Raw genomic sequence first — 27,246 nt, 5'->3', positions numbered from 1 at the left:
CATCAAGGACAACAACCACCCAAGCCACTGCCTGTTCACCCCGCTATCATCCAGAAGGCGAGGTCAGTACAGGTGCATCAAAGCAGGGACCGAGAGACTGAAAAACAGCTTCTATCTCAAGGCCATCAGACTGTTAAACAGCCACCACTAACATTTAGCGGCCGCTGCCAACATACTGACTCAACTCCAGCCACTTTAAAAATGGGAATTGATGGAAACTATGTAAAAATGTACCACTAGCCACTTTAAACAATGCCACTTAATATAATGTTTACATACCCTACATTACCCATCTCATATGTATATACTGTACTCTATATCATCTACTGCATCTTGCCATCTTTATGTAATACATGTACCACTAGCCACTTTAACCTCTAACGAGCCTCTACCCCGGGTCCGGGAGCACCCCCCATCCCCCCACACACTGATTAGCATAGCTAGCATAGCTTCACAAGTAGATAGTAGCATCTAAATATCATTAAATCACAAGTCCAAGACACCAGATGAAAGATACAGATCTTGTGAATAAAGCCACCATTTCAGATTTTTAAAATGTTTTACAGGGAAGATAAAATATGTAAATCTATTAGCTAAACACGTTAGCAAAATACACCACTTTTCTAACTCCATCAGTTTCTTACTACTTCAGGTGCTATCACCAATTCGGCTAAACTAAGATATTGATAGCCACTAACCAAGAAAAAACCTCTTCAGATGACAGTCTGATAACATATTTATGGTATAGGATAGGTTTTGTTAGAAAAAAGTGCATATTTCAGGTAGAAATCACAGTTTACAATTGCACCGACCATCACAAGACAACTAGAATTACTATAGAGAGCAACGTGTATGACCAATTTACTCTTAATAAAACATTTCATAAGAATAGACAAAGCATAGCAATGGAAAGACCCAGATCTTGTGATTCCAGACAATATTTCAGATTTTCTAAGCGTTTTACAGCGAAAACACAATAAATCGATAAGTTAGCATACCACATGTGAAAACGTTACCAGAGCATCGATTCCAGCCAAAGAGCGCTATAACGTAATCACCGCCAAAATATATTAATTTTTTCACTAACCTTCTCAGAATTCTTCCGATGACACTCCTGTAACATCATTTTACAACATACATATACAGTTTGTTCGAAAAGGTGCATATTTAGCCATACAAAACCGTGGTTATACAATGGAAATAGTCACAACTCAAGCATCAAAATGAGGGACGTCAGCTTTCAGAGTGATCTAGTTTAATCGAAAGCTAATCATATACTTGACTAAAAAATACAGGGTTGACAGGAATCGAAAGACAAATTAGTTCTTAATGCAACCGCTGACTTACATTTTTAAAATTATCCTTACTTTTCAATACAGGGTTCGCCAAGTGAAGCTATACCAAACAAAATGGCGAAATATGCGTTTAAAATATTTCGACAGAACAACGATTTATCATATTAAATATTGCTTACTTTGAGCTGTTCTTCCATCAGATTCTTGGGCAATGTATCCTTTCTATGTTATAAACTTCTTTTGGTCGATAGATGTCCTCTGTCCTTCGAAATGTCCACTAACAACGACCGAGACCCCGAAACGTTCCCAAAGCTAAAAAGTGCACGACAAAGAAATTCCTCAGAATCGCACTAAACGGATATAAATTGCTATAAAACGGTTCAAATTAACTACATTATGATGTTTTTAACAACTATAACGAGTAAAAACATGACCAGACAAATATTACTGGTTAAACAACGATTTGGAATGAGGCAAGTCCGATGTACATCCTGCTTGTGACGCGCCAAGAAAAGAGAGTGTACTTCCACGTTTTCTTGTTTTATAGTGGCTGTGATTGTGCAATAGACTCCATTCAAAACGTGATGACGTACAGACACCCAGAGGAAGACGTAGGCAGTGTCGGTTTCTTCATAGCATTCACTGTCGCCTTAAAAACAGACTCCAGATCAGGGGTAAAAATTTCTGAAATCTGACCCCTGTCATGAAAAGTGCTGTAGATATTGTTCTGTACCACTCAGAGACAAAATTCCAACGGCTATAGAAACTAGAAAGTGTTTTCTATCCAATAATAACAATAATATGCATATTGTACGATCAAGAATTTAGCACGAGGCAGTTTAATTTGGAGACCCAAATATGCTAATGCGGAACAGCACCCCCTATAGTTCCAAGAAGTTAAACTATGCCACTTTATGTTTACATACCCTACAGTACTCATCTCATATGTATATACCGTACTCTATACCATCTACTGCATCTTGCCTATGCCGTTCTGCACCACCACTCATTCATATATCTTTATGTACATATTCTTTATCCCTTTACACTTGTGTGTGTGTATAAGGTAGTAGTTGTGGAATTGTTAGGTTAGATTACTTGTTGGTTATTACTGCATTGTCGGAACTAGAAGCACAAGCATTTCGCTACACTCGCATTAACATCTGCTAACCATGTGTATGTGACTAATAAAATTTGATTTGATTTGATTTGAGAGGTGCCTTATTGCCATTATAAACTGGTTACCAACGTAATTTGAGCAGTAAATAAAATGTTTTGTCATACCCGTGGTATTAGGTTTGATATACCAAGGCTTTCAGACAATCAGCATTCAGGGCTGGCACCACCCAGTTTATAAATAAACTTCTACACAGGATATGTGAAAAGAATGTGTTGAAATGTTGCTTGCCTTTAACTTCTTTGGGATAGGGGGCGGTATTTTGACGTCCGGATGAAAGCCTGCCCAAAGTTAACTGCCTGCTACTCAGGCCCAGAAGCTAGGATATGCATAGATTTGGATAGAAAACACTCTGAAGTTTCTAAAACTGTTAAAATAATGTCTGTGAGTATAACAGAACTGAAATGGCAGGCGAAACCCCGAGGACAAACCATCCCCCCAAAATATATTCATCCTACCACTTATTGCAATGGCTGGCACTTTTATAATAGGGCGGAATCGTGCCCGATTACAGTTCCTAGGGCTTCCACTAGACGTCAACAGTCGTTAGAAAGAGTTTCAGGCTGGTTTTTGGAAAAATAAGCCAGGAATTGTAGTTTTTCTAGGTGGCTCCCATTTTGGCTGTAGTGTTTCCAAGCGCATGACTGAGAGCACGTTCTTTGTATTTTTCTCCGGTAAAGACAATAACGATTCTCCGTCTTAAATGTTATTGTTTATTTCGTATAAGGGTACCTAAGGATGGATTATAAACGTTGATTGACTTGTTTGGATAAGTTCATTGGTAACGTTTGGGATTCATTTTGTATGCATTTTGAAGGAGGGAAACCGAGTGGATAATTGACTGAAGCGCGCCAGCTAAACTGAGTTTTTATGGATATAAAGAAGGACATTATCGAACAAAAGGACCATTTGTAATGTAACTGAGACCTTTTGGAGTGCCAACAGAAGAAGATCTTCAAAGGTAAGGCATTTTTTATATCGCTATTTCTGACTTTCGTGTCGCAACTCCCTGGTTGAAAATGATTGTGCTGATGTGCTGGGCGCTGTCCTCAGATAATCGCATGGTTTGCTTTCACCGTAAAGCCATTTTGAAATCTGACACCTTGGCTGGATTAACAACAAGTTAAGCTTTATTTTGATGTATTGCAATTGTGATTTCATGAAGATTTAATATTTATAGTAATTTAATTTGAATTTGGCGCTCTGCAATTTCACAGGAAATTGACGAAATGGGACGGTAGCGTCCCACTAATCCGCAAGAAGTTAACTAACTCCTCTACTTTAATAATAACAATAATTATACATAAAACATACATAGCTTTACAGTTGTAGAAACTAACAAACAATCAATCTAACTAAACAACACCAGACTAAACAAAAGGAAGAAAAACATTAAACAAAATACTTTGGCGCGGACATGCGTCCTTTGTCCTGATCTTGTCCACATTATAATTGTGCCCACATTTTTAGAAATGTGTCTACACATGGTCTTATCAGTCCACTGTGTCCGCATTGTGAACAGATTTACTGGCCCACCTTGTATGCTAATTATTTGACAGATATTCTTTCAAAATAACATTTATATATTTATTTTAAGACATATATATTCCATAAATCCATGGTGCCCCCTGTCAATGATTTGCAGGATGATTTAAATGGTTTCACTGTCAACTCCAGACGTGGTCAGGAAGACCTGATCACAATGCTTCTTTTAATCGTCTACACTGTCTGAAAATGTGGGCACAATCAGACTGTGGACAAGATCAGGACATATAATGCATGTTAGAACCAGGTATAAACAGAGCTAAATAGCGGTAAGAAGGGCTCAAGGAAAGGGTGTGAGTATGTGAGTGAGACAGCAGGTGAGTGAGCGAGCCGGTGTTACGTGTATGTGTGAGTGTGTGGAACAGAAGAGGTGTGTGTGAGAATAGTGGAGGGAGAGGTAAGGGTTGGCCATGGTGAAGAGGTGGGTTTTTAGGCCGGACTGAAAGATGATGATGGAGTTCCAGAGCCTAGAAGCAACCCTGGAGAAGGCCGTGTCACTGAAACTCTGGACCTTGGACCTGGGGATGACAAGGTGGCAAACTGTGGTTAAGCAGAGAGAGCATGAGGGCTGGTAGGAGAGAAGAAAGTCAGAGAGGTAGGTAGCAAGGTGGGGGAGAGCTTTTTAGGTCAGGAGGATCTTGTAATTAATGCGGTGGGAGACAGGGAGCCAGTGGAGTTCACAGAGAATGGGGGTGATATGCTGCCAGTATTTAGTGTTGGTTAGAAGATGGGCTGCTGAGTTTAGAACCATTTGGAGCTTATCGAGGGAGTTTCTGTTAGTGCCGGGAGTAGTGAGTTGCAATAGTCTATTCGGGAGAAGATGAAAGCATGGATGAGAGTTTCGGCCGGCAGGACAGGAGAGGGAGGGGCTGACTTTGGCGAATTAGCATAAGTGGAATAATTTGTTTTTTACAGTCTGACGGATGTGGTGGTTGAGGGATAGGGTATTAAGGTAGACAAACATACATATTTCTGTCCAAATACCTTTCACAATTGCCTCATACAACCTTTGGATTGCTGCCATTGTGAGGTCTGATTTATCATACCACTGAGGACAAAATGTTATCCTTCTTCCTCTTGCTGAGGAGTAGAAGGGGGTACACTCCTAAAAGGATTCATCCCCTTGGCATTTTTCCCATTTTGTTGCATTACAACCTGTAATTTAAATTTATTTTTATTTGGATTTCATGTAATGGACATACACAAAAAAAATCCATATTGGTGAAGTGAAATGAAAAAGCAGAACTTCTTTAAAAAAATTAAAAAAACACCCCCTTTGCAATGAAGCCACTAAATAAGATCTGGTGCAACTAATTACCTTAAGAATTCACATAATTAGTTAAATAATTAGTTAAATTAGTTAAATCTAAGTGTCACATGATCTCAGTATATATACACCTGTTCGGAAAGGCACAAGAGTCTGCAACACCACTAAGCAAGGGGCACCAACAAGCAAGCGGCACCATGAAGACCAATGAACTCTCCAAACAGGTCAGGGACACAGTTGTGGAGAAGTACAGATCAGTGTTGGGTTATAAAAAAATATCATCCCACGGAGCACCATTAAATCCATTACTAAAAAATTGAAAGAATATGACACCTCAACAAACCTACCAAGAGAGGGCATTAATTCACAGAACTCACGGACCAGGCAAGGAGGGCAATAATCAGAGAGGCAACAAAGAGACCAAAGATAACCCTGAAGGAGCTGCAAAGCTCCACAGTGGAGATTGGAGTATCTGTCCATAGAACCACTTTAAGCCGTATACTCCACAGAGCTGGGCCTTAAGGAAGAGTGGCCAGAAAAAATACATAAGTGAACATGTTTGGTGTTTGCCTAAATGCATGTGGGAGACTCCCCAAACATATGGAAGAAGGTACTCTGGTCAGATGAGACTAAAATTGAGCTTTTTGGCCATCAAGGAAAATGCCTGGTTTGTCTGGCGCAAACCCAACACCTCTCATCACCCCGAGAATACCATCCCCACAGTGAAGCATGGTGGTGGCAGCATCATGCTGTGGGGATGTTTTTCATCAGCAGGGACTGGGAAACTGGTCAGAATTTAAGGAATGATGGATGGCACTAAATACAGGGAAAATCTTGAGGGAAACCTGTTTCAGTCTTCCAGAGATTTGAGACTGGGATGGAGGTTCACCTTCCAGCAGGACAATGACCCTAAGCATACTGCTGAAGCAGCACTCGAGTGGTTTAAAACTTCTTAGGGCTACCGGGACACCAGTCGACAGCATCCGGTGATATTGGAGGCAGCGCAATTCAAATAAATAATTGTAATATTAAACATTCATGAACATACAAGTATCTTACATTATTTAAAAGCTTAAATACTTGTTATCTAACTGCGTTGTCCGATTTATAATAGGCTTTACAGCGAAAGCATACCATGCGATTGTCTGAGGATGATGCCCCACATCAACTTATTTTTCAAACAACACAGGCTTCACAAAATCACAAATAGCGATTAAATCACTTACTTTTGAAGATCATCCTCTGTTTGCAATCCCAAGGGTTCCAGCTACAACATGAATGGTCGTTTTGTTAGATAAAAGCATTCTTTATATCCCAAAAAGTCTGTTTAGTTGGCACCATCGATTTCAGTAATCCACTCGTCCAACATGCAGACAAAGGAGTCCAAAAAGCTACCGCTAAACTTCGTCCAAACAAGTCAAACAATGCTTCTATTTAATCCTCTTAAAATGTACATAAACTATAATATTTCATACGGAAAGTAGTATGTTCAATAAGAAAGTAAAATTAGTAAGCGTTTGCCCTCTTCCTAACACGCCGAAAAACTGATATTGTTCCAGTGCTCTCTTCACTAAATCTCCAAATTCTTGCTCCTTTTTCAAGAAACAAGCCTGAAACCTTGAATAAAGACTGTTGACATCCAGTGGAAACCATAGGAATTGCAATCTGGGAGCGGGAATTACATAGGACCCATGGCTTTCCATTATAAGAAAGATCTGTCGTTAATTGACAGATGAAAGAACGGTTGGTTTTTGACAGATGAAAGAACGGTTGCCTGCCATATCAATTGTGTTATAGTCTCAGACATTATTTTAACAGTTTTAGAAACTTCAAAGTGTTTTCTATCCAATGCTACCAATTATATGCATATCCTGGCTTCTGGGCCTGAGTAACAGGCAGTTTACTTTGGGAACATCAGTCAGGTGGAAATTCAGGAAACTAGACCGTAAGGGGAAACATTTAAATGTCTTGGAATGGTCTAGTCAAAGCCCAGACCTCAATCCAATTGAGAATCTGTGGTATGACTTAAAGATTGTTGTATACCAGTGGAACCCATCCAACTTGAAGGAGCTGGAGTAGTTTTGCCTTGAAGAATGGGCAAAAATTCCAGTGACTAGATGTGCCAAGCTTATAGAGACATACCCCGAGAGACTTGCAGCTGTAATTGCTGCAAAAGGTAGCTATACAAAGTATTGACTTTGGGGGGGTGAATAGCAATGCACGCTCAAGTTTAACGTTTTTTTGTCTTATTTCTTGTTTGTTTCACAATAAAACACATTTAGCATCTTCAAAGTGGTAGGCATGTTGTGTAAATCAAATGATACAAACCAGCCAAAAATATATTTTAATTCCAGGTTGTAAGGCAACAAAATAGGAAAAATGCCAAGGAGTTGAATACTTTCGCAAGCCACTGTACCTGGAATCACTAATGACAAAATAACTTCCAGAAACACAACAAATATCAGTCAAATAATGACATTTTGATTTTCAGTCTTAAATGACACAATGAGACAACAGCAAATAAGTGCATAGCACCTATCATTTCCCTAAGCTAGAAATGCATAAATCTTTTTAGAGGAAAACATGAGCTTGTTACCAGCTTGTTTGCTGCATTAATCAAGGTTGCATATCTTCCATGTTTTATTGTCTTATTTGCCTGTCGCCTTAATTTTATGGGCCTCTAACTTTACCTTCAGCTGTATTTTTGCACCACAGAACTTGCACTTCTTTGATGCTACTCCTATTGATGTTTTACAACTAGGACACAGCTTATGGCTGGAGGCAGGAGCCATTCTGCATGAAGGTGGATACAAAAGTGTCAGAAAGAATAGCCCTATACACATACAGTAACTTTGACTGATGGAATGACCAGGGAGGTCCACTCTGGCACGGGCTTGAATTGACAAGGAGAACTAGAGATTATGAGATAAAAAGTATACTAACGATAGCAATTAATAAAGTGAGTTTGGCCAATTAAGGAGCTGACGTTGAGTTCACATTAAACGTCAAGCCCTGACCCTTCTCAAGCCCATTAAAGAAGTGATATGTGTGTGTTTGAAGGTGACATGGGTTTCAATGACTCAATCATATGGGTCAGATCTGAGAATGGAACTCGCCTTGTACTAAAACTAATCCTGAGGCTTTGACATTACCCCACATGCCACACTGTAATGTAAAATGTGTCATACTAACTGTTGACTACTATTGTAACCTAGATATAGGCTACCTGCCATAGCCTCAGGTGCATAGTGCAATGAGTGTCGTTAGTTGACAGATGAAATAGTACATGGGCCAGGGGGATTTGGTTACTTATTTTATTAAGATACAATGTTTGAGTATTCTCCTCCAGATGGTTTGCATTTTTAAACTGCAACCTGGCGTGGTTTTTGAAAACACAAGAAATGGGAAGAAAGCTGAATTAAAAGAGAAAAAGTCTCCACTTACTTAAAATGCAGCCAGAGGGTGGATCAAGAGATCTGTATCAAGAGGATAGATAGAAAGAGAGAAAGAGAGACTAAAGGTGTCAGCCGTAGGTCTGAGTGGTCTGAATAGAAGGGTGGTAGGTGTGAAGGGTCTATATTTGGAGCTGTAAATTAAACAGAACAAGTTTAGAATTGTATTTCACCGCTGTATATGTTGGATACTTATTTTAATTTAAAAAATTAACTGAGCATTAAGATGTACTTATTTTATAAGCGGATTACATCACAACAACTACAGGTTATGTACAAAAATGTAAACAATGTGAATGATGGATAATATGATGACAATTGGATAGATACACATTCACTGTGGATGGGAGTATTGCTGTCTTGTTGACCCAATCCATCCATTATTTGCAATTGTTTGCTCCACAAGATATAAAACTGTCTTTAGAAAGGCTTTGCAAAGACAAGTTGAACTAGCTCTATTAGGCAGGGGTGTCAAACTCATTGCACAGATGGCCGAGTGTCTGCGGGTTTTTGGTTTTTCATTTCAACTAACACATAACATCAACTCACTCACTTTTGTACATCGCCTTGGTCTGTACAATTGACCTTATTTTAGCGCCCCAAAAACGTAATAGTTCCAGATCAACTGTAATGTCAATACCGTTGTAAACCACAATTTCTCCCCTTTCCAACAAAATCAATGACATGAGCTCCACGCTGCCCGTTTCTGCATAATTCAAGAAGGCAATGAGCTCCGTCGGGTCTTTTTAACAATGGCGGGTGGGGAAGCGAAACTAATGCGTGATAGTGAGAAGGACAGATGTCGTGTGGGAACTGCTTCTTTTCACTCGATCTGTTCAACTTATCACCTTATCACCTCTAAAATGTAAATAAAACACTATAAAGAAATTATATAATGTGTCATTACATACCTATTTGAAGGTTTGTGTTAAATTTGAATCGGGTTTTTAGGGCAGCGCTAAAGTGATCTTCAGAAGTAAACAGCGGCTTTGAGAGTCATGATCGCATGCAGTGATGACGCAAAAAATGACTAGGTATCCCCCCTTACCCCCGTGACTGTCAATTTCTTGTTTTTAAACGATGAGAGAAGTGTTACACCTGGTGGAGAGAGATTGTAAGACAGAAATAGTTGCTTTATGCGTGCTGTACGTTACGGATTGTGTTGACGAGCTGGAACACGCTCCGCATTACATTGGGTTGAAGTTGCTTATGTACAGTACTGATCTTGGGTCCGTTTTTCCGTTATTTTCTCGTAAGACTTAGGAGAGAAAGCAACATCACCCGCAAGGGTTTTGATCGGCCAACATGTTTTCTGACTGCAATGAACGCAACAACACCCAAACATATTAAGTGAAATCAAGCATAGAAAAAAGTATTGGCCATTGATAATTTGTTTAAATGTTCCCTGGCAAAGAACCTAAAAAGTGCCATTACTTGGAGTAATCTCTGAACGGTTTCAAAATGCCTACCTGTTGAATATCCTCTAGTCTGCAGCAAATATATGTATCAAAGAGCATTGGTTAAATGAGGACATTCATACTACGGAAGAGTGGATTGGTAGATTGAAAGAAATGTATTTTATGGAAAAATCACCCATAAAATAAATCTGAAGACAGATGTAGGCTATGTATGTAGGCTTAACATTGGAACCGCTCCTTGAAAAATATTATTGTTAAACCAAACATTTGTTGGTATCTCAGACGACCAGAACCTTAATGATAATCACCATACTTACTTCACAAACAATAATTATACTAGTTGACTGCACGGACACACAGTAGGCTTCTGACACTCACTCCGCAGTGGTCGTGAATGGGTATGAGGGCTGGACACGCCACGACCCAGACCCTACTGTTGTCTATTACACATACTAATGCCTCGTTCAGGTGCTATCGGAGTTCTCAGAAATTCCTAGTTCCCGACTGGGAAGTTTCACTTGTAATTCCTATTTGGAGTGTAATTCAAGTGGGAAATTAGAAAATGATGTTGACAATCTTATTGGTTTAAGAATTATTCCGACTTCAAAAGCACTTGAACACAATCATGTCGGAGTTACAACTTCCCATTTTCCCATTTCCCAAGAAAATGTGAAGCCAGCATAATACAGCATTCAATTGCTAGTCGGTACTAGGAAACTGACATTTCTGACTTTCTAACTGGTTGAACGCGTTACAGTAGCCTAAGTATATAACATGATTGACATGACCGTAATATTCGTCATGGAAAGGCCTTGGAAGCGCCATAAGTGTAAGCCAACATAATTCATTATTTTACATTAACCTGTTTAATATGTAATAAATGCATTATGAAAAATTTTGTAATTTAGGCTCCACGAAATATGAAATGCGTTATGAAGAAAATCTTGTACTGTTGCCTAAACAAAAAAAGGGCCTTTCTGATTACAAGTACACCAATATCCCAAAGTATTAAGCGAAATCTAACATAGAAAACAGCATTGGCATTAATAAAACAATTTTTTCAACTAATTAAGTCGCATGTAAATGTGCGTCTTTTCTCACAAATTCTGTTCAGCAAGTCTAAAACAGTACATATAGGCATACAACTACACATTTTAAAACAGTGTTAAATAAAGACAACATTTATGTATTTTCATAAAGTTGAATTAGTCATAAAGAAGAACAAAAATGAAATATAGGATATCACGTCTATGGTTGTTACAAAGGCTTGTGTGCAGCCTACTGGTTAAATATGTATTTTCACCAGAATTAAGTAGCACATAAGTTTCTGTCTTTTCTCATGAATTAAGCCACACACAAACGCATGACATTTGGTGAAATGCATTATGTACATATATGCACGTATTGAATGTGAGATTGTGTTTATAATAACTTATAATAAGACGGGCAGCGCCTCTTCAACCTCAGGAGGCTGAAGAAATTCGGCTTGTCACCAAAAGCACTCACAACCTTCTACAGATGCACAATCGAGAGCATCCTGTCGGGCTGTATCACCGCCTGGTACGGCAACTGCTCCGCCCACAACCGTAAGGCTCTCCAGAGGGTAGTGAGGTCTGCACAACGCATCACCGGGGGAAAACTACCTGCCCTCCAGGACACCTACACCACCCGATGTCACAGGAAGGCCATAAAGATCATCAAGGACAACAACCACCCGAGCCACTGCCTGTTCACCCCGCTATCATCCAGAAGGCGAGGTCAGTACAGGTGCATCAAAGCAGGGACAGAGAGACAGAAAAACAGCTTCTATCTCAAGGCCATCAGACTGTTAAACAGCCACCACTAACATTGAGTTGCTGCTGCCAACATACTGACTCAACTCCAGCCACTTTATTATGGAAATTGATGGAAATTGATGTAAAAATGTATCACTAGCCACTTTAAACAATGCCACTTAATATAATGTTTACATAACCTACATTACTCATCTCATATGTATATGTATATACTGTACTCTATATCATCTACTGCATCTTGCCACCTTTTGTAATACATGTATCACTAGCCACTTTAAACTATGCCACTTTATGTTTACATACCCTACATTACTCATCTCATATGTATATACTGTACTCTATACCATCTACTGCATCTTGCCTATGCCGTTCTGTACCATCACTCATTCATATATCTTTATGTACATATTCTTTATCCCTTTACACTTGTGTGTATAAGGTAGTAGTTGTGGAATTGTTAGGTTAGATTACTCGTTGGTTATTACTGCATTGTCGGAACTAGAAGCACAAGCATTTCGCTACACTCGCATTAACATCTGCTAACCATGTGTATGTGACAAATACATTTGATTTGATTTGATTACAGTATATGTTATGTCTTTCAGTGTATAAACATCAACACACTAATAATGGCTGGTATTTAGTCAAGATCATGAGATGATTATTATGCATATAAGTCTGTTATAATGTATCTCAAAGATTTAAAAAAAAACTGCCATTTGTTTAAAAAAAACAAATATTCAACCAAAACCCATGTATGAGGTGACTCAGCATCATTATGCAGTTAATCATTTTGCCACTAGATGTCTCCAACACTCTTCCTCTGAGTGTACCACCGACAGCAGTGGACATAGCAGCCTACACAACTTCGCCTAAGGATGGCAGCATCACCTTTCCACTAAATTTGGTGCTCTGTACTGTGCATTCAGAAAGTATTCAGACCCCTTGACTTTTTACACATTTTGTTACGATACAGTCTTATTCTAAAATGTTTTTTTCCCTCATCAATCTACACACAACACCCCATAATGACAAAGAAAAAACAGGTTTTAGTTCTTTTTTTCTGGCCATTTTGAGCCTGTAATCGAACCCACAAATGTTGATGCTCCAGATACTCAACTAGTCTAAAGAAGGACCGTTTTATTGCTTCTTTAATCAGAACAACAGTTTTCAGCTGTGCTAACATACTTGCAAAAGGGTTTCCTAATGATCAATTAGCCTTTTAAAATGCTAAACTTGGATTAGCTAACACAGGAGTGATTGTTGCTAATAATGGGCCTATGTAGATATTCCTTAAAAGAATCTGCCGTTTCCAGCTCCAATAGTCACTTACAACATTAACAATGTCTATACTGTATTTCTAATCACTTTGATGTTATTTTAAATGGACAAAAAAACATAGCTTTTCTTTCAAAAACAAGAAATTCTGAGTGTTTCCAAAATTTTATTCAGACCATGTTAATTAACCATGAATATCAAGAAATTGATATACATCTCCCATTTCACATGTTTCTTCTGTTGCAGTTTGCAGCAGCATTGATAGACGTGTCAACATGACAAATGCATTCGAGTTTTGAACTGCTGTCCCCATAGGAGAACCCTTTTTGGTTCCAGGTAGAACCCTCTGTGAAAAGGGTTCTACCTGGAACCTAAATGGGTTATACCTGGAACCAAAAAGGGTTCTTCAAAGGGTTCTCCGATGGGGACAGCCGAAGATCCCTTATTGGTTCTAGAAAGCACCTGTTTTTCTAAGAGTGTATGCCTTTAGGGGTGGGGGGTGGGAATGCAGTTGTTGTTCAATCACTACATGAGAACTACAAATATGTTGCTACTGCTCTCAATAACATTGTTGCCCTGAATCAACAAAGGTCAGTGGGAAAAAGTTGTGATGGACTCTTTTCTGGAGGACGATCGTGCCATGCTGACTCTCTCTGACTCTGAAAATGAATCAGGTGATGAGGAAATCCCTGATTTGGTAAAAATATGTTAATTGAAGAAGACGTAGAGTCTTCTGATGACACTGATGGGGAAGAAACGGCGATCAACAGTGTTATCACAGAGTTTTTTCACGCGTTTTGAAATCAGTGGAACACAATGGGCCAAACAAGCTGTGCAAACTAAACGGAACAACACAGGACGTCTTATTTAATAAAAAGGGTTGCAGTCTGCCGGGAAGCTTTGTATACGGGTAAGAATCAGTTTCAGTTTGAGATATTATAATTTCTAATTAGTTTTCATTGCAAGTTAAAGATTGCTGTTAGCTAGCCAGCTGAAGTTCTATGGCTGGCTTGCTAACAATGAACCTACTTGGTTAACTTTAGCTTGCTATGACAATCACCTTATATTGCTACAGTGACTTGCAAAAGTATTTACCCCTCTTGGCATTTTTCCTATTTTGTTTCCTTACAACCTGAAATTACAATTGATTTTTTGGGGGTTTGTATCATTTCATTTACACAACATGCCTACCACTTTGAAGATACAAAATATTTCTTCTTGCGAAACAAACAAGACAAAAAGAAAAAAACTGAACTTGAGCGTGCATAACTATTCACCCCCCCCCCCCCCCCCCAAAAAAAAAAATCAATACTCTGTAGAGCCACCTTTTGCAGCAATTACAGCTGCAAGTCTCTTGGGGTATGTCTCTCTACGCTTGGCACATCTAGTCTCTGGGATTTTGCCCATTCTTCAAGGCAAAACTGCTCCAGCTCCTTCAAGTTGGATGGGTTCCGCTGGTGTACAGCAATCTTTTAAGTCATACCACAGATTCTCAATTGGATTGAGGTCTATGCTTTGACTAGGCCATTCCAAGACATTTAAATGTTTCCCCTTATAAACCATGTGAGTGTTGCTTCAGCAGTATGCTTCGGGTCATTGTCCTGCTGGAAGGTGAACCTCCGTCCCAGTCTCAAATCTCTGGAAGACTGAAACAGGTTTCCCTCAAGAATTTCCCTCTATTTAGCACCATCCATTCCTTCAATTCTGACCAGTTACCCAGAACCTGCCGATGGAAAGACATCCCCACAGCATGATGCTGCCACCACCATGCTTCCCTGTATTGGTGTGATGTTCTTCTCGGAGTGATGAGAGGTTTTGGGTTTGCGCCAGATAGCATTTTCCTTGGTGGCCAAAAAGCTCAATTTTAATCTCATCTGACCAGAGTACCTTCTTCCATATGTTTGGGGAGTCTCCCAAATGCCTTTTGGCGAACACCAAACATGTTTGCTTATTTTTTTCTTTAAGCAATGCCTTTTTTCTGGCCACTCTCTGGGCCGTAAGGCCCAGCTCTGTGGAGTGTACGGCTTAAAGTGGTTCTATGGACAGATATTCCAATCTCAGCTGTGGAGCTTTGCAGCTTCTTCAGAGTTATCTTTGGTCTCTTTGTTGCCTCTCTGATTAATGCCCTCCTTGCCTGGTCCGTGAGTATTGGTGGGCGGCCCTCTCTTGGCAGCTTTGTTGTGGTGCCAAATTCTATACATTTTTTAATAATGGATTTAATGGTGTTCCGTGGGATGTTCAAAGTTTCTGATCTTTTTTTATAACCCAACCTTGATCTGTACTTCTCCACAACTTTGTCCCAACCCTGTTTGGAGAGCTCCTTGGTCTTCATGGTGCCACTTGCTTGTTGGTGCCCCTTGCTTAGTGGTGTTGCAGACTCTGGGGCCATTCAGAACAGGTGTATATATACTGAGATCATGTGACAGATCATGTGACACTTATTGCATACAGGTGGACTTTATTTAATGCAATAAAATGCAAATTAATTACTTAGAAATCATACAATGTGATTGTCTGGATTTTTGTTTTAGATTCCATCTCTCACAGTTGAAGTGTACCTATGATAAAAATTACAGACCTCTACATGCTTTGTAAGTAGGAAAACCTGCAAATTCGGCAGTGTGTCAAATACTTGTTCTCCCCACTGTATATGAAATCCAAATAATATCCATTTAAATTACAGGTTGTAATGCAACAAAATAGGAAAAACGCCAACAGGGATGAATATTTTGCAAGGCACTGTAGTTAAAGCTTGCTGTTAGCTAGCCAGCAGAAGTTTGATGGCTGGCTTGCTAAAATTGAACCTATTTTGTTAACTTTAGCTGGCTATGACACTCGGTTTTTATTGCAAGTAACATTACTTTATGGATTGGGATTATATTACATTTTTTAGCTAGCTGGCAAATGTTAACGGGACATGTCTAAACAAAAGACCCCAAGTTAAAGCTTTCTGTTAGCTAGCTAACGTTAGCTGAGGTTAGATGGCTGGCTTACCAGCTAACATTTATTTACGAGCATGAAGTGTATGTAACAAAAAACTCTACAAAATGTTGCATTATAAAGCAAGTGCGCCCTCTCTGGTATTGCCACGTGCTCTAGCCAACAGTTTGCAGATACAGTGTGGGTATAGCCTACATGATGAGATTATTATGGACAAAAGAGCAAGATTATTTTTACTTGTCAAACTTCAGCCAAGCATCGATGATTGTGTCACCAGAATAAGACCCTCAATATTTATTGGAAAGATGCATCAAGCTCATCACCTTGCATTTTCACCACCCTGTGAAGTTCATAGCTTATTTCAACTGTAGTCTAATAAACTGCATGCTTTCCTGACGAGTCGTAGTGGGAGGACCACACAACATATCATCATGTAACTCCAAGTTACTTCGATATGATGGTTATTATATCAATATGCGTTTCCACCGACATTTCTCGCATAATTAATGTTACAGACACAAAAAGATCCCAGCTTGTCTAATGTTTTTTGTTTTGTCTACATTTGGAAAGTTTACCCACAAATGTTCTGTTTCCATAAGGCCTGTTGTGACATGTTGTATCGGAAATGTACTTCACTTGCATAAGAATGCTTAGTGAGTGTATTCTGACAACACTCAGAACAACACTCAAACAGTGGAATTCACTATTTGATGCAAGACTGATACACTCTTTATCATACTGAAGGGCACCTCCGTACCTTCAGGCTCTGATCAGGCCCTACACCCAAACAAGGGCACTGCGTTCATCCACCTCTGGCCTGCTCGCCTCCCTACCTCTGAGGAAGTACAGTTCCCGCTCAGCCCAGTCAAAACTGTTCGCTGCTCTGGCACCCCAATGGTGGAACAAACTCCCTCACGACGCCAGGTCAGCGGAGTCAATCACCACCTTCCGGAGACACCTGAAACCCCACCTCTTTAAGGAATACCTAGGATAGGATAAAGTAATCCTTCTAACCCCCCCCCCTTAAAAGAGTTAGATGCACTATTGTAAAGTGGTTGTTCCACTGGATATCATAAGGTGAATGCACCAATTTGTAAGTCGCTCTGGATAAGAGCGTCTGCTAAATGACTTAAATGTAAATGTAATACTGAAATGTGCTAAATGCCATCTTTTAATGTCTAAATGTAATTTTAATGGTACAATTCTTGAATGGAAAATTCTCTTAAAAATACATTAACCTTTTCAATTAAAATAAATAAACATCATCTATAGAATTATAAAACAAACAAAATAATAAAATCAGCAGCAGATGTTTGAACTAAGTATACATACAGTTGAAGTCGGAAGTTTACATACACCTTAGCCAAATACATTTAAACTCAGTTTTTCAACAATTCCTGACATTTAATCCCAGTTAAAATTCCCTGTCTTAGGTCGGTTAGGATCACCACTTTATTTTAAGAATGTGAAATGTCAGAATAAAAGTAGAGGGAATGATTTATTTCAGCTTTTATTTCTTTCATCACATTCCCAGTGGGTCAGAAGTTTACATACACACAATTAGGATTTGGTAGCATTGCCTTTAAATTGTTTAACTTGGGTCAAACGTTTTGGGTAGCCTTCCATAAACTTCCCACAATAAGTTGGGGGAATTTTTTCCCATTCCTCCTGACAGCTGGTGAAACTGAGTCAGGTTTGTAGGCCTCCTGCTCACACAAGCTTATTCAGTTCTGCCCACACATTTTCTATAGGATTGAGGTCAGGGAATGGTGATGGCCACTCCAATACCTTGACTTTGTTGCCGTTAAGCCATTTTGCCACAACTTTGGAAGTATGCTCGGGGTCATTGTCCATTTGGAAGACCCATTTGCGACCAAGCCTTAACTTCCTGACTGATGTCTTGAGACGTTGCTTCAATATATCCACATAATTTCCCTCCTCATGAAGCCATCTATTTTGTGAAGTGCACCAGTCCTTCCTGCAGTAAAGCACCTCCACAACATGATGCTGCCACCCCCGTGCTTCACGGTTGGGATGGTGTTCTTCGGCTTGCATACCTCCCTCTTTTTCCTACAAACGTAACGATGGTCATTATGGCCAAACAGTTTCATCAGACCAGAGGACATTTCTCCAAAAAGTACGATCTTTGTCCCCATGTGCAGTTGCAAACCGTAGTCTGGCTTTTTTTATGGCGGTTTCGGAGCAGTGGCTTCTTCCTTGCTGTGCGGCCTTTCAGGTCATGTCGATATAGGACTCATTTTACTGTGGATATAGATACTTTTGTAGCTGTTTCCTCCAGCATCTTCACAAGGTCCTTTGCTGTTGTTCTGGGATTGATTTTCACTTTTCACACCAAAGTAGGTTAATCTCTAGGAGACAGAACACGCCTCCTTCCTGAGTAGTATGACGGCTGCGTGGTCCCATGGTGTTTATTCTTGCGTACTATTGTTGAACATGGTAACAGATGAACGTGGTAACTTCAGGCGTTTGGAAATTGCTGTCAATTAGCTTTTCAGAAGCTTCTAAAGCCATGACATAATTTTCTGGAATTTTCCAAGCTGTTTAAAGGCATGGTCAACTTAGTGTATGTAAACTTCTGACCCACTGGAATTGTGATACAGTGAATTATAAGTGAAATAATCTGTCTGTAAATAATTGATAGAAAAATTCCTTGTGTCATGCACAGTCCTAACCGACTTGCCAAAACTATAGTTTGTTAACAAGAAATTTGTGGAGCGGTTGAAAAATGTGTTTTAATGACTCCAACCTAAGTGTATGTAAATTTCCGACTTCAACTGTACCAACTAGAAAATTAGCAGCTGTAAAAGTGGAAATGGAAATGAATAGGCATGATGGTGGCATTAGAGGAAAGGTCAAGTGGTCACCAAATTAATAGGTTTCTTCCACTTGGGGTCTTGATTGTGGACAACACATGTTATGGCAATCCAGCCATTACTTTGAGATATATCTTGTTCCCTGTCTCTGTCTGTTCTCAGTCTTGTTCTCAACCTGTGGGCATAATGTGTGTAGTAATCCAATATCCATAGCCATGCCATTTAACAGTTATCACTGGCCCTTGCTCAGCTTTACTAACCAAGAGCCCAGCGCCAAGAGTTCTTGCTAGCAAAGCTAACAATCAAATCTTTGAAGTCCAGCTTTCTAGCAAACTGACTTTCAATGGATAGCAGGGCAATACTGCAAAGCCTGTCCTGGGACATAGTGGACCTCAAATAGTTTTTTATCAGTTGTAGCTTACTGAAAGCTCTCTCGCCACCAGCAACAGTCACAGGCAGTGTGCAAAATATATGTAAAACAATGCACACTTCTCCAAAAAGGCTTTTCAGCTGCATCTTACAAATTGCATTCAGGAGACCAAGAGGGGACAAGTTAGGGGGGAAAGTGGAAGCATATATAGTGTTCAGGTGTCTTACTTCATTTTGAAACTCAGGTGTAAGATCTCTGGAATAGTTTATGACCAGTGGTTGGCACACAGAAGGGACTTTATCCTCACTAATCTGCTTTTTACATTTTTTGCAGTGGTGTGGAACCTAGTGTCACTTATGATGTTGTCCAAAGCAGTAAAAAACACTGTTCTGAAACACCGTTGCTGCACTGTCCTGAGCTGTCTTTTCTTGAGAGGTCTCATCATGGAATCTCTTCCTTTTCCTCTGGTGGCTGTGTTCCTTGCTAAATTGAGGTGCAACATCCATTTGCGTAGCAATCAGTGTTGCCTCAGACAGGAGAGACTCCCATCCATCTCTAAGAGTTTGCATCTCTTTCTTTAAGGCTCTGATATTGGCTGCCTCTGTGTTTTCCTGACTGGAGAATCACATTCCTGTCCTCAATGCATTGCAGTACCTGCAATTATGCCAATTGACATGTCATTCAACACAATGCTGCTCACCTCCTTCTTCAGTTGGGAGTAGGGCTGGTTCAGGGGTATGGGGATGGGGAGACAGGGCTGCTGAGCCTGAAGTTGCATCTGTTGGGCCTGGCACCGTGCAGGGGAAGGGACAACTGATTTAGTATGAATAGCTTGCTAAAAGTTTGCCTGCATTGATTAAATGTCGGCTAAAAAAGGAGAGAAATGTATATACCCAGAATGTTCTGAAAAGATATTAAGTAACTAATGTTAAACACGGAACCCAAACCAGCTGCACGCGTGCGCAATCGTGCATTAATGTATTTTGTCCCCCACACCAAATGCGATCATGACACGTAGGTTAAAATATCAAAACAAACTCTGAACCAATTACATTAAGTTGGGGACAGGTCGAAAAGCATGAAACATTTATAGCAATTAGCTAGCTACCTTGCACTTGCTAGCTAATTTGTCCTATTTAGCTAGCTTGCTGTTGCTAGCTAATTTGTCCTGGGATATAAACATTGAGTTGTTATTTAACCTGAAATGTACAAGATCCTCTACTTCGACAATTAATCCACACATAAGGGTCAACCAAATCGTTTCTAGTCATCTCTCCTCCTAGGCTTTTTCTTCTCTTGACTTTATATTGCGATTGGCAACTTTCATAAATTAGGTGCATTACTGCCACTGACCTCGTTCGTCTTTCAGTCACCCACGTGGGTATAACCAATGAGGAGATGGCACGTTGGTACCTGCCTCTATAAAGCAATGAGGAGATGGGAGAGGCAGGACTTGGAGCGCGATCTGCGTCACAAATAGAACTGACTTCTATTTTAGCCCTAGGCAATGCTGACGCTCATTGGCGCGCGCGAGCAGTGTGGGTGCAATAATTTAATAATATAGATTTCTAAATTTATTTTGCAACGTTCGCGCAAGCGACGCGAGTGGTGTAGTCAGCCTGTTAGGGGAGCAAAAGTAGCCTATTTCACTATGGACTAAGCTAACAGGTTAATTTCCACCACTCACGGACTACACTCACCTTCCTTTGTGTAAAATTTGGTGACATATTGTCGCTCTTTCTTTTCTCTCACCTGTCTTTCTTTTCATTTTTGGAAGCCAGATATTTCTTTAGGAAGCTACGACATGATGCTCCACGGCACTCCTCACTCGCAATTCACTGCTAGCAAGTGCCGTTAGCGCCTGGTTTGGGGGCAGGTCCAAACCATTTCATGTAAATATGTAAATAGGGGGGCAATACAGAGGCTCTCTGGATTTCTACTTTTTGCCAAAAACAAGAAAATAAACGGTTATTTTTATTATTGCATTGTAAATAAAATACTCTATTAATTATGATAGGTTAATAATTTTATATTGATTTTGTTACCCATAGTTCTAATATTTTTTTAGGGCCCCTGTCATTTAGAATCGTCATACCCCCCCCCCCCCCCCCCCTCCCACTCTGACATAGAGGAGGAAGCCAGTAAGTTTGTGATCAAAATTTCTCAATGTACCAGCGACCATAAATGTTCATAATTTGGTCATGCTACTTTCATCTGGTTATGTCCAAATATCATCCAATTTGATGGAAAAACATGATTTTGACTTTGCAGGACCTTTACAGTTTGATCAAGTATGCTTGACTAAATTACACTTTGATTTAATGTGCTCGATTAAACTTTGATTTAATGTGCTCTAAGGCTTGCATCTGATTTGGACACCGACTCACATCACTGTTACTGGGAGCTATGAGAGATTATTGATGGATCGAAATGTACAATCTGGAGGAAAATGGAGGAGGGTCATGCTTTTTCTATTTCACTCAAGGGCAGGGTTTAATAATTTTTATATCTAGTCTAGGGGAGCATCATGTAATTTGTAATTGATGAAATGTCAATATTTCTCACAGTTTTAGAATTGAGTTGCTTATTAGGCTATATGTTGATGTGTGCCAGATGCCGCTAGTTCACGCATGAGATAATGAATTTTTCAGACTAGGCCTAATCAACAAAAAAAATCTGAATAACCCTTTGTGTAGGCCACCTTAGGCCTACACAGCACAGCCATTTTGGTAAGGCAGCACACAAAAAACGTTTTTGATAAGCAAGAGCAGAGCAGCCTGGGGCTCAGCGTTGGAATATTCATTGTGGTGTGTAGTGCAGCCTAGTTTTGTTTACACCATCCCAGCAGGTATCTTAGAAGTATAACTTTGCTTCCCCGAGCATGCACTTCGTAGCCTATAGGCTATGGATCATTTGATTGAGACCACACTAAATAGCCTATAGCCTAAATAGCCTCATCTCTGATTCTCCGGTGGGAGCGCAATATCAAGTGCGCTTATAGGCTATCTAGTGTGGTCTCAATCAAATGATTCATAGCCTATAGGCTACGAAGATCCTGAAATTTCGGTAATTTGTGTGCTATTAAAAAAGATTCTGCTAATATGTAAAATGACGAAAAATTGCATATTTTTTTTATTAAAGTATTTTTTTCTCGGATCTGCATAAATGATAAATGCATGCAATAATTTTACTATGAAGGATATCTTTCCAACTCTACTCCCTTCCACGGTGTCCTGTGTCCTGCGAAGCCCGCAGCCCTGTGCACTATTAGTATTTTTTGCGTTCCCATTTAATGCTTACAGGACAAAGAACCGTTTCTAAAACTGCTCTGGTCTGTCCAAGAAGTGAGGGTAATTGGTGGACAGTTCTCTTCTATCCACTTTGTTTGAATTATTATTTTGGGTATAGGGGAGGGTTACTTTTTTTCAAGCGTTCCGGTCAAATATATTTTGCTGAAGGGAGGGCCGTCCATTTTCATTTCATAGAGGTCCGATTTTCTCCATGTAACCCATATTATAAATAACGTTCACTCCCTTATTGGAATTCCAATTCTTGGGTAAAGACGTCATGTGCTTAAAATGGCAACCTTGTTGCGGCTGAGTGAAGACTCAGTCGAGATCAGTGTAGTTGATCACTCCTCTGTCTGAACTACACACGTTTCACTATTAAAACATTAGGGTACTTTTCAATTAATTTAATTTAATTAATATTTTGTTGTATGAAAGTTAGAAATGTTAACCAAACAGTGGATATTGTATTGAACATACATTGCATAAAATACATACAGTACATCAAAGGTCACTTGGAAACAAATATAGCCCACATCTAAAAAGATAACTCCTTGTTCAAATGTTTCCAAACACATTGTTCAAATGTTGTCCATTGTTTAGCTCTCCTGACTTTTTGAAACCGTCCATACAATTCATATTATACAAGCACACACTGTCCTTTGATTGAAGGGTGGGCCTAAATCAAACCAAGAGTATTTTTCCGTGAAGTAACTGGTTGCAGAGTGTTATTGGGCACGGGCTTGCCATGTGTTAAATTATCATAAAATAATGTCCCATCTGTGGAAACACTGAAAGGCAAACAAGGATTGCATCATATGGCTTTTGGAAACGACGGGGTAGGGGGACACTGAAGGGGTCTAGCTGATGTGAGATGATGACATACAGGTGGCTGCAGACGTGAGAGCAGATGGCGGAGAGCGCAGGGCACTGAAGGGGGCAGTCTGGTTTAGGAAAGAGCCGCACAAACTAGTAACAGTGTGCGAGTGAGCTGCAGGTGAATCCCTAACCTGTGAGAGTTTATCTGTCGCCAGCGCGTCACCTGAATGCCGGGGTATGAGACAATGAAACCACAATGGAAGACAGGGATAAAACGCGTCCAAGTCACGAGAGAGGAAATAGGAGCGCAATGACGGACTGTGCCATCAGGGAAAGGTAAAGACCGGAAAGCTGGCGATATGTTTAGACTGCTGCTGAATAAGTTAATTGAATGAGTGAACCTGACAAGACCAAAACAAATGTACACAGAGCCCCTGAACTGAGACGCGCACATTTCAGTCGGTGGAAAGAGTTTATTTTTCGTTTTTGAAGAGAGAAGCCAGCAGAAAACGTAAAGAATCATGGATACAGAGGGAATCACAGAGGACCACGGAGCCGACCACGGAGCCGGGGATCTAGCTCAATCTGCTGCTATGAAACTGTCTGAGATAGGCGAAAGAACTAAACAACTAGGTACTAAATTCAAAGACCCTGAGCGACAGAGACGGATTATTCTAGTGATTGTCTGTGTAGCACTTCTATTAGATAACATGCTTTACATGGTAATTGTGCCGATCATACCAGACTATTTAGCAGAATTACAAAGTGAGGCAGATCACGCTTCGTTTAATGCAAGAGTAATAAACGCCGGGAATTCCTCGAATCATACTGTCTTTAAAGCCACCAAAGGCAACTTCGACCTGCAGATTGGTGTACTTTTTGCGTCCAAAGCCATATTGCAGCTTTTGGTCAACCCGTTGACCGGGACGTTCATTGACCGGGTCGGCTATGACCTTCCTCTGTTCATCGGACTCATCATCATGTTTTTTTCCACTTGTCTATTCGCCTTCGCCGATAATTACGTGTCTCTGTTCGCGGCGAGGAGCTTGCAGGGCTTGGGCTCAGCGTTCGCAGATACATCAGGCATCGCCATGATAGCGGATAAGTACACGGAGGAGGCGGAGAGGAGCAGAGCCCTGGGTATCGCCCTGGCATTCATCTCTTTCGGCAGCTTAGTGGCGCCTCCCTTCGGGGGCATCCTGTACGAGTTTTGTGGGAAACGGGTGCCCTTCATTGTGCTGGCCTGCATCTGTTTCACGGACGGCATGCTGTGCCTGACCGTGTTAAAGCCCTTCTCCAGAGGGGAGAGAGAGAACATGCCCGTGGGCACCCCCATCTACAAACTGATGATTGACCCCTACATAGTTGTGGTGGCGGGTGCCCTGACCACCTGTAACATCCCGCTGGCCTTCCTGGAGCCCACCATCGCAAACTGGATGGAAGAAACCATGAACTCTTCCGAATGGGAGATCGGCCTTGCCTGGCTTCCCGCGTTCTTCCCGCATGTCCTGGGTGTGTACATCACCGTCAAACTCGCGGCTAAGTACCCACACCTGCAGTGGTTCTACGGGGCCTTGGGCATGGTGATAATCGGCGCCAGTTCGTGCACCGTGCCAGCCTGTAAGACCTTCGGCCAGCTGATGGGTCCACTGTGTGGCATCTGCTTTGGCATCGCCCTGGTGGACACGGCGCTACTGCCTACACTCGCTTTCCTGGTGGACGTGCGGCATGTGTCGGTGTACGGCAGTGTGTACGCCATCGCGGACATCTCCTACTGCGTGGCCTACGCCCTGGGCCCTGTGGTGGCCGGACAGATAGTCCACGACCTGGGCTTCATTCAGCTCAACCTGGGCATGGGCCTCGCCAACGTGCTTTACGCACCAGCGCTCCTCTTACTAAAGAACGTGTGCCAAATGAAACCATCAAACTCGGAGAGAGGCATGCTACTGGAGGAAGGCCCCACGGGTCTCTACGACACAATAAAAACTCAGGAACGCGAGAGGAAGAGGAAGGGGTTAAGTAATGTTGTTGATGAGAATGGCATAGACAAGTATTCTGAAGAAGAGTCATTTGAGTATGCGTAAACTGTAAAAAATAAAAATAAAATAAAAAAAAGTGCCCATAAAGCGATGAAGCTATACTCTCAGTGCCATACTCCTTTGACCGAACCATTTACATCATTTAATTAGGAAAGAAGATAACTCCAGATTAATCTCCTGTCTTCCAATTCAATCGGACAATGTCATCTGAAGAAGCATTCACAGTAGATTGCGCTAGGGTGATATTTGTTAAAGCTGAAAGTGTGTGCATTGTGCCAAAACATTGATTCCATATCATATTCATGGACCTGTGTAAACTGAACATAACTTTTATCATAAAAAAGAACTAATGAAATGTATTCGTCATTCAAAATAATATACCTTATATGTATTTTGCAAGAGCTGTGCTGCTAAAATCAATATGCAATATGTCACAATACACTTTTAGGGGGGAATAGATGGATTTGAATCCCCCGTCTTACTTTGCGTATTCTGTATTTAACTTAATTTGGATGATGTATAGGCTATCTGGAATGCATATCCTAAATGTATGATAGGACATTTCAGCAATTGCTTATATGTGTATATTAATGTACATATTAAATCAAGAGTATGTGAATGTACCAGTGCTTCATGTGTGTTATTGTCAAAAGTATAATATGCATGCAATGATTGGCTAACTCCCTTTAGCTACCAGTCTGTGTTGCTCTCTTATAATGCAAATCGAATATTTACATAACGTTATAGTTGAAAGGGTTGTAAGAAATTCACAAGTCAAAGTCACTAAAATCACAACACATTATTCACATCAAATTAAAATGTAATATGAACATACATCTCAATCAAGACCTATAGGCTGCAACACAGTCTCACATTCAATTCGCGCATATATGTACAACATGTATTTCAGCAGATTTCGTGCGTTTTCGTGCATTTTTGGGGTGGTTCAATTCGTGAGAAAAGACACGAATTTATGTGCCTCTTAATTCGTGAGAAAAGGCACAAATTTAACCAGTAGGCTACACAAGCCTTTGCAACAACCATATAGACGCGATAATTTATATTTCATTTTTGTTCTTCTTAATGGCTAATTCAACGTCATGAATATACAGAAATTTTGTCTTTGTTTAACCATGTTTTAAAATGTGTCGTTGTATGCCTATATGTACTGTTTTAGACTTGCTGAACAGAATTTTTGAGAAAAGACGCACATTTACGTGCGACTTAATTCGTGGGAAATATTGTTTTATTAATGCAAATGCTGTTTTCTGTGCTTGATTTCGCTTAAGACTTTGGATACTGGTGCACTTGTAATCAGAACGCCTTTTTTTCATGTAGGCAACCATACACGATTTTATTCATAACCCATTTCATATTTCGTGGAGCCTAAATTACACCATTTTCTTCATAATGCATGTATTACATGTTAAACAGGTTAATGTAAAATAATGAATTATGTTGGCTTACACTTATGGCCTTTCCAATGCCTTTCCATTATGATTATTACGGTCATGTCACTCATGTTATATACTTAGGCTACTGTAACGCGTTCAACCAGTTAGCAAGTCAGAAATGTCAGTTTCCTAGTACCGACTAGCACGTGAATGCAGTATTATGCTGGCTTCACATTCTCCTGGGATACTGGACAATGGGAAGTCGTAACTCCGACATGATTGTTTTCAAGTTCTTTTCAAGTCGGAACAATTCTTAAACCAATAAGATTGGTCAC

The 27,246-nt window shown here is 40.3% G+C and overlaps 1 protein-coding gene across 1 annotated transcript; it reads left to right on the top strand.

Annotated features, from left to right (window-relative positions):
• Positions 1-23,498: 23,498 nt before the first annotated feature.
• Positions 23,499-26,140, top strand: LOC139570596 (probable vesicular acetylcholine transporter-A). The gene has a single exon (XM_071392581.1). It carries the CDS (start codon positions 24,000-24,002, stop codon positions 25,560-25,562), a length of 1,563 nt encoding a protein of 520 aa, XP_071248682.1. The 5' UTR covers positions 23,499-23,999; the 3' UTR covers positions 25,563-26,140.
• The last annotated feature ends 1,106 nt before the right edge of the window (positions 26,141-27,246 follow it).

This window comes from Salvelinus alpinus, chromosome 3 (genome assembly GCF_045679555.1).
Source record: "Salvelinus alpinus chromosome 3, SLU_Salpinus.1, whole genome shotgun sequence".
Taxonomy (NCBI): Eukaryota; Metazoa; Chordata; class Actinopteri; order Salmoniformes; family Salmonidae; genus Salvelinus; species Salvelinus alpinus.
This window is presented reverse-complemented; position numbering and strand designations above follow the sequence as displayed.

Coding starts and splice junctions, on each gene's coding strand:
- LOC139570596 (XM_071392581.1), top strand. CDS start 24,000: ATGGATACAGAGGGAATCACAGAGGACCACGGAGCCGACCACGGAGCC.